General features: G+C 44.0%; 1 protein-coding gene across 1 annotated transcript in view; it reads right to left on the bottom strand.

Annotated features, from left to right (window-relative positions):
* Positions 1-15,306, bottom strand: part of LOC125287180 (dynein axonemal heavy chain 17-like) — a 34,939-nt gene that overhangs the window by 1,140 nt on the left and 18,493 nt on the right. The window contains 31 exon segments of the mRNA XM_048232739.1: positions 72-297; positions 1,615-1,758; positions 2,191-2,373; positions 2,579-2,761; positions 3,242-3,421; positions 3,618-3,809; positions 3,999-4,226; positions 4,382-4,509; positions 4,639-4,787; positions 4,887-5,080; positions 5,162-5,284; positions 5,411-5,581; positions 5,798-5,938; positions 6,206-6,370; positions 6,764-6,968; positions 7,057-7,179; positions 7,684-7,919; positions 8,135-8,327; positions 8,423-8,538; positions 9,228-9,435; positions 9,586-9,803; positions 10,216-10,311; positions 10,519-10,683; positions 12,279-12,512; positions 12,692-12,853; positions 13,187-13,453; positions 13,694-13,885; positions 14,065-14,229; positions 14,353-14,514; positions 14,643-14,734; positions 14,831-14,978. Of these exon segments, the coding sequence (XP_048088696.1) occupies positions 72-297; positions 1,615-1,758; positions 2,191-2,373; positions 2,579-2,761; positions 3,242-3,421; positions 3,618-3,809; positions 3,999-4,226; positions 4,382-4,509; positions 4,639-4,787; positions 4,887-5,080; positions 5,162-5,284; positions 5,411-5,581; positions 5,798-5,938; positions 6,206-6,370; positions 6,764-6,968; positions 7,057-7,179; positions 7,684-7,919; positions 8,135-8,327; positions 8,423-8,538; positions 9,228-9,435; positions 9,586-9,803; positions 10,216-10,311; positions 10,519-10,683; positions 12,279-12,512; positions 12,692-12,853; positions 13,187-13,453; positions 13,694-13,885; positions 14,065-14,229; positions 14,353-14,514; positions 14,643-14,734; positions 14,831-14,978 (5,389 nt within the window).

Here is a 15,306-nt window from a genome sequence, read left to right as displayed (position 1 = left end):
TGTGATCTTATGGTTTTTCAGCAGGGTCTTAAATTACATTGCTGTTGATTTGAGTTGAATCTGCAACCTACCCTCCATGTACAAGCCGTGGACGTAGGCTCCCTCTCTTGGCGGAGTGGTCATGTCCTCGCGGTTTTTCTTGGTCACCTCCACGGCCAGACACATCTTGTCGAGCGGCCACTCGTTCTTGCGGGCCATGGTCTGCATGATGGCCGTCAGGAAGGACTGCGGGTTGAAGAAGCCGGCCAGCCACACAACTGGGGGCATGGCAAAGTCTGTTGTCCACGCCTCCAGCTCCTGAGGACAGAGACCGGTGTTGGGTCTGAAAGATACTTTGGGTTGGGGGGCGCTGTGGTGTAACTGGCTACAGTGTCCGTAACATGTTAGGGTCCAATAGCACACGGAGACCAAGTTTACAATCCGACCTGTGGTCATTTCCTGATCCCACCCCATCTCTCTCTCCCACTCACTTTCTGTCACACTTCACTATCCTATCTGAATGCATCCCCCTTGCACCACCTGTTACTTGAAATGAAATCACAAAGACAATTTTTTAATTATGTCTGCCTGTAGAGCACCTAAGAAACTAAGCCGAACAATTTGACATTATTTTACATTGTTTATCTGTTGTTTTTTTCATTACTATGAGGGTGCCTGTCAAGCTTAAAGGTACACTATGCAGCTTTAGGTATTTTTGGTGAGTTTAGAGCTCCCTCTAGAGTCGCAATGTATTTATGTCACTCTGCTGTTGTAAATAGCAAACTTCTCGCGACTTATCCCCCCTGTACACAATGCAAATGCTTTTGTTGTGGAAGTGAAGGATAAACAACAGGCAAAAACTCTCCAAAGAACTATATCTACTGACAAGGTAATGTTTTGGCGGGGCACCACTCATGGAAGTTGCATGGCTGGTTTTCTCGGTAGGGACTTGCTATATACGTCTATCTCTATGCTGTATAGCTATGCTAGGTGAACGATTCGCCTATTACAAGTTTGTTTACCATCAAATTGGCTTCATAAAAGTGAAAATCTTGCATAGTGTGCCTTTAATCCAACCACCCGGTCATGCAAATTAGACAAAAATAACTATTTTTCATTACAGTTTTAACACTATCACTGCTAACCAAATTACATTTCTATATTGAAGGCATGTATCGGTACTTGACCGTTATTGGATAACTAGAGCCATTTTATCATGAAATGTACCACCCCGTCACAATTATTACATTTCAATCCATTATATTTCATTGGGGAAGAAACATGTAGGGTGAAGGTGAACATGTCTTTAACTGAAAATTACTTTTTTTTTTTTTTTTAAGTATATTTTTTGGGCTTTTTATGCCTTTACTCAGATAGGATAGTGGAGACTGACAGGAAGTGAGTGGGAGAGAGTCGGGGTGGGATCCGGAAAGGACCACGGGGCGGGAATCGAACCCGGGTCGCCGGCGTACGGTGCTGGTGCCCCAGCCAGTCGCCACTGAAAATATTTTTTGATGAAAATGTTGACAACTTTATAGTGGAAAAGGCACCCGTGTCATAGAATGACCCAAAAGCATTAACATTAGGTTATGTGAAAGGAGACTGACCTGGCATGGTCTTGAGTTCTGTTCTTACCTTGATCCGTATGAGCAGATCTGCGTACCAGCCTCCCAGGCCATGCAATGATGGGTACGCCCGCTTGGTCCAGGACTCTGGCACCGTGTCCAAGAACAGGGCATTCCCCAGCTCCTCCATGTCTGTGGTGATGGTCAGCTCACCCTGACAAAGAAACACACTTATTACACAAAAACGTCTGGCTTCAAAATGATGAGGTATGAAAGAGGCATCAAGAAATCCTACGTGGCAAATTTAATTTGGAATAATGTGTGACACTTTAGTTGGCTTGATGATGGAGACTGTTTTGTTGATCTCTTACTAATTCTATACTTTTTAGTATTGTATTTTCCATTCATTTACCTCCAAGTAAGGCAATACCCTATGTGTGAAGGGTGCTGGGATTTATGACCGTTGTGATCTTCAATCTGCAAGTTTGCAGGTTGCTATATCAGCCAATTGATTGATCTGATTAGATGTGAGGTGCACCATGAGCTTTGCATTATTTGAATGACCTCTTGTGAGCTGTCTGACTCTGGACCTTTGTTGCCAATGAGGCTTTGCTGCTAATGAGGCAAGAATGTGCTGCATGCAGACCTTAAGACCCAGATTGAGCTCCTTGAGAGAGCGGGAGATTTCCATAGTCAGGAAGTTCATCCTCTCGCACTCCTGGAGCACCACGATGATGAAGGGAGTCTTCTCCTCTGCTTTGGCCACGATCTCCACCATGTTAAAACTATCAGGCAGCTTCTCCAGGATCTCATCCAAAATGGCCTTCACCTGAAGGAGAAATGAGTATGTTGTGAATGTAGTGCAACAAATTAAGCTGTTTGTCCTACACATCTTCAAACGCCTACAGCCTGGAATTCAAGAATGTCAGTACTGGTTTTCTGTTTTATGGTGCTTGTATTTCCACTGTTTCTAGCACATTTAGGATGAATGATCCAGGATCTGTGTTGCAGGTTAGGGGTGGGCAGGCGGTTACCTTCTCCTCTCGTGACACTCCCCCGGCCCCTGCAGCACTGGAGTCTTTGGGCTGCAGCTCTAAGATGGTGCGGAAGAGCTTCTCAGAGGTGATGGTGAGGAAGCCGATCTCGGCGTTGGGGTGCAGGCCGTACAGGTAGGGGCTCTCCGCTGGCAGAATCTCATCAATGTACATGTGGTATCCCTGAGACACACAGTACATGAACACTATTTTCTTAACCTTCAAAAAGTTTCTTTATTTCAAAAAAGTTTTAGGCAGGATTAAGAAACTGCTTTGAGACTTTGGGGTCTTAGGGCCCACTCACACTCTCCCCCATGAGAATATACTCAATGCTATGCAGTGAATTATCCAGTCTCTGCTGTTTTTATGGACAGTTTTAGGAATCTACTTCATTGTATTAAATATTGTTATTTCTTAGCCTACCAACGTTTCTTGTGCAGCTTGAGTGGTTTCAGTTTTTCTCACACAGACGCTTAGAAACATTGAATGAGGGCACGTCGTACCACCACCATCTAATTGTATGGCTTTATGTTTGGCAACACCAAATTAGCAAGCATTTGTTGATCGGGGAAACATTTATTTCCTTTTTCTAAACATAACTCTGCTCGTTGTGAGCCACTGATCTAGGGCGCACTGCTCATGGTGTGCGAGTGGACATCTGACCTTGTAGTCCGAGTTGGGTGGCACAGGGAAGCCTGGTGCCAGATACACTTCTCCCTCCAGCATCTCGGCCTTCACGTACTCCTCCAGGTAGGTCTTGCACAGCTTCCTGTCCCAGTCGTCTGTGATGTGGCCTCCGTACATGATCTCTCCAAACAGGTAGCGCAGGTCATCCCAGGGCACCTGCCCAGCACAGGAATCAATCACTTCAGTTTTTATGCTATGTTTTTTTCTGTATTGTGGTGACATTTCTTGGAACTTTACATTCTCTGTGATTAGCCTGTGATAAGAGTTGATAAACAACAGAAGATTTACTTATGAACACCTCTTGACATGGCCTGTATTAGTTGTTATGTACTACTGAATATGAACGTTGCACCTTATTGTTGGCCTCCAGGTAGTTGTAGAGCACATTGATGGAGATGGTGAGGTCACCGTTGTTGAAGGGGTAGGACCTGTTCCAGCCCTGCGCACCAAACTTCCGCCTCTCAGCCACCACGGCGTGGAAGTAGCACAGAGTGAAGAGGATGACCTTGAACTCCGACTCTTTGGAGCACATCTCCAGAGTGTTCTGCAGAGAGCAGCAAACAACCACACCAGTCAGGCAGCAGTGTCCTCAGCCATACCCATCCAGATGAACATGGGAGGGAAGACTGTACACTAGAGTCTACCCTGTACACAACAGGTTTCTCTGAAAGGTGATTTTGTTATGATGTCTGTGGACTTGATCTTAAAGACTGTGGCCCATAAAAGAGCTCACCTGGTCAAAGAGGTAGAGGGCTTTGTGCAGGTTGGCGAACATGCCGGTGGGCGGCTCGTTGGTGATCTTGATGGCATTCTCCAGCAGGCCCTGTGGGATGATGTGGCCATCGGGCGTGGGGGCCGGCTCACCGCTCATGTACACGCGGTAGTCCTTGTGACTGGCCAAGCTGTGATGCTCCACGCGTTTGTCCAGGCTGCTCAGCCACTTAGCCACCAGGTGGATGTTCTGAGGTCACACACACACACACACACAAACACACACAACACACACACACACACACACACACACACACACACACACACACACACACACTTGCTTTAAAGGACATCCACTCCTGTTTTTTAGGTATGATACATTTAGACTTGACATTATTCAGACACCTGCAAAATGACCCAGTGTCCCTCTACAGCAGCCTTGTCCAGTGCAGCCTCTGCCACGACCTCCTGACCCTGACCCAGAGACACATTGTGGAACTTTCCATTGTCAAAGGTGAAGCCCAACTTCTTACCTGCACGGAACAAACAGTGTAACATTATCTCAGTGTATGATGTAACTAAACCAGATGAGTCTGATGTGGACCACAGTGTACTCAAAGCCTACATGTAAGCTGTGCACGGGTCTTAGTCTGCAGACTCACCCAGTGCCTCCACGTCCTTCAGTGGGTCTACTCCAGGAGAGAGGATGAAGAAGATGGGGGTTGAGTTGCTGCTCTCCTGGTAGGACAAGGCAAACTCCACACTGCGGCCCTCCACATACTTGGTGCCCAGCTTCTCCTCAACAAAGTTTCTGTGGGGTGTAAAGCACACATGTACTGTATCCTCAACAAAAACAAAGAATGTATACCTAATAGAAGAATGCAAATCTGTGAATGTGGTGGTCATTTACTGGACGGCGTAGGACATCCTATCTGTCCGGAGGCATCTCATCATGCACAGTTTCTGCAGTCCTGTCTTGTTCTTCCACTCCTGAGGGAACTTGTCCTTTTCAGGAGCCTCAGATTCCACAAACTTCTTCCAGCGCTTGGCAGAGCCCTCGATGTCTCGGTCCAGATTCTTGAACTCGTCCATCTCAGCTAAGGCCTGAGGAAATCAACAGCTGGGGTCACATCTGAACTCTCAAAACTAGTCTAGTCGTTGAAGATCTAAAAACACTTCACACACCTTGATGCCACCCCAGGCCTGGTTGGACAAAAAGTCCACAGGAGAGTTCAGTCCTGCCTTGAAGGGGAACCTTAGCAGGAAGTCCAGCTCCACAGGATTAATCTCCTTTTTCATTACCAGAATCTATTGATATGACACAACAGCCATTGGCATTCTGACAACAATGAGTACAAAAGTACAAAATGATGTATGTGGTTTTCTACATACTGTATGTTGATCACATAATGACCATACGAGTCACAGGTATACCTGGAAGGCAGTCTGAGCGATGAATGTGAGCTTGTCTTTCTCAAACAGTGAGCGGTTGGTGTACATGAACACTGAGTAGGTGATTTCATCAATCAGGTTGTTAACCCTCTGCTTCACCTCCTCAGCTGGCTCAGTACGTGTGATGGCCACATCAAACACCACACTGAAAGCCTGCGCACACACACACACACACACACACACACACAGAGACAAACAAAGACCGCTGGTAAAGTATAAAGTAGATTATTAGTCAATAGTCACTACTCTGATCAGATATTCCTGGTGTTCCATCCCTTTTATGGTTGCGAGAACCAGTCACAATTAATTCATTGGGGATAAAGTGAGACAACAGTGACTCCGTTTACAGTCAGCCATCCCAGCACGTACCTTGAGGGAAAACTGGTAAATTGGATTGATCTTGTTGAGGTCATTGAGGATGAAGTAGAGCAGTGCAGCTCTAATGGAGGCTGGCCTGTAATTCTCTCTTGCCTCATTGATCTTAATTTCAGTGATCTTAGCCTCTCGCACCTAACAGGCAAAAAGGAAGAGAAAGGACAGACTTTCATACAACTGTTACAGTCCTTTTCACAGCCTGATTACAGCCACTGAATTTAATGCCAACCTTTTGATGTACAACTTTGGATAACATGAAATGATAAGAAAAGGCATGTATTGATGAACCTGTTATAAACAGAATATCCTGAATGTTCTTAAGCACTGAAAGCACTGAAACTACTATCAAAAGATGAGTTGTTTATAGTCAGGGAGGAACAGCATTGCACATTAGTGTCTGACCTTCTCCTCGATCTCTGTGGCTGTGCGCTTGGTGGTCTCCAGGTTCTCCACCAGAGCTGTGTCTCCTAAGAAGTTTCCAGAGGCGGCGGACAGACGGGCCAACAGCGAGTCCTCCAACTGCTTCAGGACAATCTTAAAGGTGTTCTGCTGAGTGGTTAACTCTGCCTGGAAAACACATTTACCTCAGGTCCTTATTGTGCAGTCCACTTTCAACGTTTAATTACATTAGATTCCATTGTCCAACTCTGCGCCCGACTGCCGAACCCTTTTGCCACCTCCTTGTAGATTGCGATTCAGTTCTTTTTGTGTCGAGGTGCTCAATAAAATCCATTGTTAACGGAATGTTTGTCTGTCGAAAATTTCCGCACTGATGTGTGCAGCAACTAAGTGACAGAACGTGTTTGCGCACTCATGTTTATGTCTATATGTGGCGCGCTTTAACAGGAGGGGCTACAGTGGGGAATTCAAAACCCCCTTTTAGGACCACCCCCCCAAAAAATTGTAACCTATACAAGGTGTTTCCAAACAAATCTTTACATGTAAGTTACTGTAGTTTACCTTGAGCTTCTCCAGGTCGGGCCTCTCTTTGGCCACTACAGCGGCCAGCAACTGATCCTCCAGTCCGTCACGTGTCACCAGGAAGTTGATCAGAGTGCACTGCGCCTGCATCTCTGGTTTGTAGTGCGGGTTAAAGTACTTGGTGTGTAGAATGAGACGGAAGTTGGGATGGTATTCCACCTCCTTGTCACCAACGCGAATGTATCTGCAAAGATTCAGGAGGTGTTATTATGTGTCCACTGAAATAGATGTGATAGTATGTGAATATGCGTATCGGTACTGGTGCCACCTACTTTCCTTTCTTGATTGTGTTTCTACCAAGCAGCGGGTCCAACACTGGCTCCACAGACTCGCCAATGTTCTCAATCAACAATGTGTCTCCATTAGACACAGCAGTCTCTATAAAATCCAAATAACTGCAGAAAACACACAAGGGAGGGATACAGGAAGGAAGGAAGGTACAGTTATTGTGAATCAGGGCTCATTCACACTAGACTGTTTGTTCCGGACCCGAGTTTTTTTTTGGACCGAGGGTTCGGTGATTTAAGCTAATGTGAACGCAGTCTACCAAACCTGGGTGCTATCTGTTCCAAAAACAGTAGAAACTGAGTAGAAGCTAGTGTTTATGACATAAATGGACCCTGGTCCGCAAACAAAAATGTAAGAGACCAGAGACCAGCTGGGTCAGGGCTAGGAGGGAGTAATCACACTTGGGTACGGTCCAGTTAAACGGACCCAGTGTGAAGGCAACTTTAGTCTTTACGAATGGTGATGCAATGGTAATGGTATGTTGCCTTTCGATACAAAACAAAGCTGTTTACTCTTATTTTACGGTGCCATTATGTTTCATCAGTAACAGAACTAGTATGAGAGAGGTGAAATATTGCATGATGAAGGAGAATGGAGATGGTAGATCTCACCCTTTCTGGCCAAGCCTGATAATTTTCAGGTTATCTCCATACTTGTTCTTGATCCACTTGATGCCCTGGAGCTGTGCGTCCACGATGAGGGGCCAGCGCTGCGTGTTGCACAGAATGGTGGCGTTTTCGATGGACATGCGGTCGCTCGGCAGGCCCTGGTTGCTCCAGGCTGCGATGTCAGCATCGTCTGTCAGCAACGTGAGAGGGTCAAGGCCCTCTGTGATGGGGAGGGGCACCTGGAGAAGAGGTCAACTTAGCAAGATGAGTTTAGTAATAACAGTAATTAGTAATATTAATAGCAGTAGTAGTAATAGTAATTTGCTGATGGAGCTTAGCAAACCAGGATACTGGAATTTGTCCACACATTGTTCCCAGTACAAACTAAAATCGGTTATCAGTTCACTGTTGTGTCAGAGATACAAATGTGGTAAGCACTGTCTTTCTGAGATACCTTTAGCTCATTGAGGTAGGGCAGCCAGTACTTGTCCATGAGATCTGTGCGATACATCTTGGTAAAATATCCCACATAAGAGACGAATGCTGTGATGAGCATAACATCCCCACTCAGTGTCTTCTCCTGAATCTTAAACTCAGATACGGACTCAGACCAACGGACCTTCTCAGAGGCCAGACCACCAACTAACCTTTCAGTGTTAAACAAACACACAAAAACATGAATATAGTTGACTTGATGAATATCTGAGAAGTTTTTCAAATTATATCTGAGATTGCAGGCTACCTATTGGCGAGGGAGATGGTTTGATTGGTTGCATCAGCTTCCTGTTGACACTTCAGCTTGTCTGATGTTGCTTTTTCAAAAGCTGCTGTTAGCTTGGCCAAGTTGGCATTTAATTGCTAGAGAAAAAAACAAAAAGATTTTGATTGTCAGCAACAGAAAGGAGTTTTTGCAAAAACAATCATGAATCTTTATTTGGAAATCTGATCTGTTATAAATGAACAGCATATGTTGTGGTTAGCAAATGCCTGGAACAGTCAGAGGTGGTCTGGCACTGTGATTGGATTTCACTACATTTTGTTAACTAAACAAATTCAAGTGGGTCAAATTCAAATGGGTCACACCACAGAGTATGTGTTTTGTATTCTGCTAAGTATAAAGGGAAGATCACACTCATTACATTAATGTCATATGTGAATAATAAATTGTGATCTTATGTAAAATGTAAAGGGAGCCATCCCATCAATTTCTCATTTAGGCAGCACCCACTATCAAATTGCTACAAGTAAATTCAAAGGCCCTTTTCAGGATAACACAAACAAACAATAATTTTGCAGCTGCATACCAAATCAGACTCCGAAGTGATGTCTTTAATCTTTTCTGAAGGAGAGTGACGATCATTGCATATGGCAAAAGGCACAAAGAGTTGCAACACATCTGCCCCCTTGGTGTGACTTTGGGAGCATTCACATTGGTCCCCCATCCCTGCCTCCTTCAAAGTTCCCAATTTGAAAGACGGGTCTGATTTGTGACACTGGAGCTCTTATGTGGGTTAAGTCCTGAGAGGGATGCCCTCCCTGCTGCTCACCGCTATTTTCGCCTTGATGACGGACAGCTTATCCTGGGCAGCGGCCAGCTCAGCGTTGGCCTGGGCCAGAGCTTGTCTCTTGGGCTCCACGTCGCAATAGACCTCATAGAATTTCACAATGTTGATGGACCAAGAGCACAGGCCTGCAGCCGCAATGGACTTGGACCTGATGAAGTCTGGCTCAAATGTAGGGTCATTTTTAAAAGGCCTAAGTGAACAGAGGGAGGGAGAGAGAGCAAGAGAGAGAGAGAGCAATCAAAACAAGAATCGAATCTGTAGCCCAGAGGACTGATTACATTTAAATGCATAATGCTGTTTGCAGATCTTTGGAAAGCGATGCACTGACACGCAGACTCACTGGAAAGCCTTTATACAGGTCTCTGGAATGTTCTCTTTCTTGTAGTTGATCAACAACTCCAGGAAGGCGTCCACTTTGGCCATCATATTCTTAGCAGCTTTCCAGCTCTTGTCCTTGGGAACCTTGCCGCCCGGGGCAAGGAGAATCATAACGGCACCCATGACGTTCACCACGGCCTCAGGCGGAGAGCCAAATGACTTCAGCTCTGTCAGGTTGTTCTGTCACAGATACATATTTAATGCTGGTTGATAATGCTACACAGATACAGTCATTTAATGCTGGTTGATATAATATTTTGTGTGTATACCCACATGTTAGCGGCGATCACACTAGAAATAACAAAGCGGTAAGCTCAGACCATAAGAAGTTCTGTCTCCTTCCTAGGTTGCACAAACGGTCTACGTTCTATTGTCTAAACGGACAATTGAAAACGCTCATGTTACACTGAAATTTGAACCAAGTTCAACGCTCACTTGGTTTGAACCAAGTTCAGTGCTCAGCATGTTCAAGGCTAGCGTTATGCTGCCGCTCCAGCTGTTCCGCTGCCTAACCATAGCAAACAATAGAAAATCTGCCGCTTGCCGCTGGACAGTGTGAACCCTGCCTAAGTAGACACAGATTGACTCTAACCTTGTTGAGGGTGTTCAAGGCCTCCTGTGCAGCCAGTAAGGCAGGCTCAGCTTTAGCCAGGTCCTCCTCACAAGACTTCTGCTTTTCCCCGACATTCTACACACACAAACACACCACTGGAGACCTACCACACACTGGCAGTGACAATGTGAAACATTCCCACTCAGATATTTAGATTCATCAAACCAATTCAATGTAATGCTAATTCATGAATTCATATAGTGGCCTTAACAACAACAATACACAAAGTACTTTACATCATTTATCTTTTGTGAGAGAAGTCATGTTTAGGAGCATGCTTACCTTAGCAATGACCTGCACTTTCAACTCCTCCTCATTTGCAATGGCTGCCTCTTTGGAGACCTTCTCCGTCTCCACGCCTACCACCTTGATCAGCTTGTCAGCATCTTCGTTCTTCTGCTTCAGTTCCACCTCCTGCACTGCCAGCTTGGCTTTCAGGTCATCCACCTGTCACCAGAGCGCACAGGGCCCCAGCATGGGTCTACTCGCATGGTTTATTATGGTGATCAAGGTTCAAGAGCTGTTTCAAATCTGATTGATTTACTGCATTTAAATAATAATAATAAACAAAATATCTTTCACTGAACCAAAGGAAAGACTTAAAAACAGTTAAAAACAAATTTGTGTTGATTTTAGTAAAATTATGGTATAGAATCTAGATGAGGGTTCGGAGAAGTAACAGATATTGTGGTGTGATAACCAGGCTTGGAATTTCACCATTCTGGGGGCAAGGCCACTTTGCCTTCAGTTGGGCATATTTGGTGGGGGGCACAAAGGCCACATGTCTGGGCACCAAGGCCAAAGTTAACTATACAGTAGTAGGCTATAAAAATTATCAAAGTTGTATTTAGCCTATTCACTGCAGTAGACCTGCATCACTGTATGAAACATTACAAAAACATGAAACATGACATATTACATAGAACTGTAAATCATCTGATCATCTAATAATTACAGATATCTAGGCTATAAATAACATATATTTTATATTTGGCCTGCTATGAAATCATGTATTGAACAATTTAAATTTAAGCACAGCTCAGCTTTAAGAAAATCAAATAGCCTAGATGCATGCTTAGCATTTTGTGATCATTAAGGCTACTTTCACAAACTCTTAGTCAGCTGTCCTCTGATTTACCAATATCTAGGCGATATTTGTAACATTTATTTTGTATTTGGCCCGTTATGAAATCATGTGGAACAATTTAAACACATTGTAAAACTTAAAGCCCAAATTTGGAGACATCCATGCATGTCGAAATTTACTGCAAATTCAAAACTGGATTATTCTGGAACGGCTAACTGTACAGGGGACTGCTTTACACCTTTGTGTTCGGTAAGGTCTGCTGTTTATTCTGATATATGGTTTGTCGTGTTAAAAGACGGGTTCGTGAAGTATTCCACCGCGATGAATGGGTAGGGAGATCATGGACGCAAAACCTTCAGTAGAATGTATGATTAAATTGAATTATATTATTTACTTTTCTCGCGAACCGTTCAACACAGCAATTATCGGCTAACATCGTTTAAAAGCTGAGAAAAAACTCTTTCATGTGATACTTGTGATGTCTGTGTGATGAATAGGCTACTTTGTGAGTAGTTCAACTGAGAAGAATGGGTGAATTTGGACGCACTTTCTTTCTTGCGCTGTCACTTTCTCCACTGCGTAAAAGACTAAATTAATTTGCGCTGTGAATGCTAAGATTATTTTGACAGGCCACAGGCTAAATAAAAATCGCTATTAGTAGGACGCAAAGCAGAATATTGAAAGAACCAAGGCCACCGTGGCCTGTAAACCTATGATTTTCAAAGGGGCTTCACGGCCAACGCAAGGGGCAACGACGGCCATGGCCGTCGTGGCCGCCGTGAAATTCCTACCCTGGCGATAACATTAGATATTGACAAATATTGATTGACATACATAGTAGTGCAGATATTGTAATGAGTAGTACAGTATTTTCAGTGCTATATCATGAACTTCAATAACTGACTGTTCTAGCGTTATGCTGTGATTCACATCATACTGATCTGTGTATACCTACCTGTGCAGATGTAGTCTGCAGTTTGGTCAAACCGTTCTCAAGGCGCTCCATCTTGGAGAGCAGTTCAGACCTCTTGATGCTGAGCAGGTGCTGATATAACTTGATTTGCTCCAGGAAGGTCTTGGGGGTGGTGTAGTTGTAGCGGCGGTCAGACGACAGGTAGGACTTGGACATTTCGTTCGCTGTTTTATGAACGTAAGCCATGAACTGGCTGAGGGACTCCTTAATCTCCGGCTGTAACAATGGGAAACATACTTCACTCTCCATATAAACAAATGAACAAAAGTACACAAGCAGATCTACAGAACAGAAACAACAAATAAATAAAGGGAACATGTTTCAGATCATTCATTTAGTAAATCAGATTGATTTGTACATGTTGTTTGGAGGGCTACTGAAGTAGATAGGCTCACCATAATGCCTTCTGTCTCTGAGAGGAAGCGAGCACTGACAGACACTAGTGCCTCCTCTGGCCACTCCTGGAACCAGTCGATGGAGGTGCAGTTGACCACAGAAGGGAATTTCCTGGCACGCACCCTCAGAGTGGAGCCCACTGGAGAGAAGCACAGAATCACCTGAGAGAGAGAGAGAGAGAGACAAAGAGACAGAAGAAAAGTCCACCACATGCTATTATTATTAATGCTGGAGATGAAATGCAAGGGCATAAGGAATGTCAACATCTGTGAGAATACTAGCTTCTCTTTATTTTCTGTATTTTTCATGTGCTTGTAGATAAATAAATAGATAAATACTATTGTATTTGCTTATATGCCTATTAATTTCATAGAGTAAAATCATGTACTCAAGTAAAAAACACTAATTAATTAATAAACAATCTTTGTCTCTTTAGAGCAAAGTATTATCATATTTTATTATGTAATGTATGGTTGCACATGAAATGATCTCACCTTCAGCTGCTTTCTAACTCGGTCAATGAAGAACTTCCAGCAGTTCTCCCTGGTGTCGGGAATGCCGACGTTCTTCACTTCGTTACGCATGGCCCCAATGATCTTCTCCACCTCATCATCCTGGAACAGGCCCGGGATCTCGCCTGAGGCCAGCAGGTCGTTGATGAGCACCAGAAACTCCTCCTCAGCCACCTGGGAGTCAGTCATCAGGAACACGGTGCCGATATTCTTCACGCCGGCCTTCATATACTGGGCATTGAGGTCCAGCTGAGGCGGACACACAATCAATACAAAGATCTAAATCATATATAAATATTATCACAAGATTACCCAACTGCAAAATACTTGAAATGTACAACTGCTTGAATATTGAAAATCTACTTCTGGATACAAGGCAAACTTGTCTACCATAATTTAGATCTCTCTCTACTGTGGCAAAACCATTCTTAACTGTAATTGATTTCAACAAGAATAAACAGAACCGTGTAAGTTTCCAGTGTGGGACACCTTCAGGTCTGGGATGCCATAGCCCTTTCTCAGGGTGATCTGGAACACCTCCAGGTTGCTGATGCTGGCTGCGAGGCGTGAAAGGGACTGCTTCCCGCTGCCTCCCACCCCCACCAGCAGAGCGTTGCCCCGCGGACTCTCCAGAATACGGTTGATTCGGCAGATGTGGGACATGGCGTCCTCAAACAGGACCTGATACCAAACATAAGGATTACACACAACAAGAGCACAGAAACTACACAAGTAAGCCACTATACTTTTACAATCGCTACTTTTTGCACTATTACCAGAAAATAATGACTGTTCTTGATTTATAATATTCTAATTTGAATATGTGTGGATAAACATTACAGAATCAGGGAAATACTTGCCAGATTCATGACTGCATTCACTTCATTGTAGCTATCTAGGCCTTCCCCTAACAGCTTGTTTAATGAACCCCAGTTCTCAACTGGGTAATATTTGGAATCTCCGATTCCTTTTGCAAAATGGCAGTAAATGTTGGGCTTCTCAAAAAGATAACTTGCACTGATATCCTAAAAACAAAAAGGGCACATTATTTTGCATTATTTTCTAACAATTACTTATTTATTTAATTTTTTCTCTCATTGCAAATTGCTGATGATTCTCTGAATGGTTTCATGACGGGCAAACGGCACCTCAAAGCACTTTTTGCGCGTCCTCTCTTGGACTTTCTCAAACAGCTCCATGTCCTTCTCTTCCGTCAGTTTATCTCCATAGACACGGTAACACTCATGCAGCCAGATGCGAACCAGCTCAGGTGGGGTCTTTGCACATCCTGGACTGCAGAACAGCAGACCCTACACCAAACCACAACCAGAGTCACACTCAACAGGTCTGGCAGAGTTGTCAACTCACTAAAGTCAAGTAGACAGGTGATATCAAACACTTTGGGTCTATATATTACCGCCTTAAAGAAAGTGCTTACCTGGAAGATGTTGGAGAGGTCTCTTAGGTTGAACACATAATGGAACTTTACAGCAGTTGGTAGGAATGTTACGGATATGTCCTTGTGGAATACTGTTGGACAGAAAGATGATCAAATGGATTGAGATAATCAGGTTGATCTACGGTGTTATGAAACAAATCTGATGGATTCAATCAAACTGTTCTCACCCAGAGCTGCTGTGACAAGGGTCGGGCCGAACTTCTTGAGCGCTGGGGGGAAGCCGCACATGTCCAGGTGCTGGGAGAAAATGGCGTTGTAGATACTGTAGAGAGCATCCTGTCCAGGGAAGCTCACAGCAAACACAGCAAAGTGCCTCTGAGACAGAAAACCGAAAACACACCATATAAGACACACATAACAGAGTTCCCACTGTAAGTCAATTGTGACATTCATGACTTTTCCCTGACTTTCCGGTACAATATACCGACCATTTCAGAGCAGCCGCGTAGCGTTCAAGACTCGGGAGATGACTAAATGGGCATTGAATAAACAAAGTTGAGCTAACCTCAACTACTCAAGAAAGTAGTAAACCTAATAACCAAAATATAACCAAATATATTTGTATTAATGTATTTTGGCAAATACATTTTAAACTGCTACAACAAAATTCCCTGATATTCCATGACTTTGCCCCAAAAATTAT

This window comes from Alosa alosa, chromosome 22 (assembly GCF_017589495.1).
Source record: "Alosa alosa isolate M-15738 ecotype Scorff River chromosome 22, AALO_Geno_1.1, whole genome shotgun sequence".
Classification (NCBI taxonomy): domain Eukaryota; kingdom Metazoa; phylum Chordata; class Actinopteri; order Clupeiformes; family Clupeidae; genus Alosa; species Alosa alosa.
The sequence above is the reverse complement of the archived record's forward strand: the minus strand, read 5'-3'. Positions and strand labels throughout refer to the sequence as shown.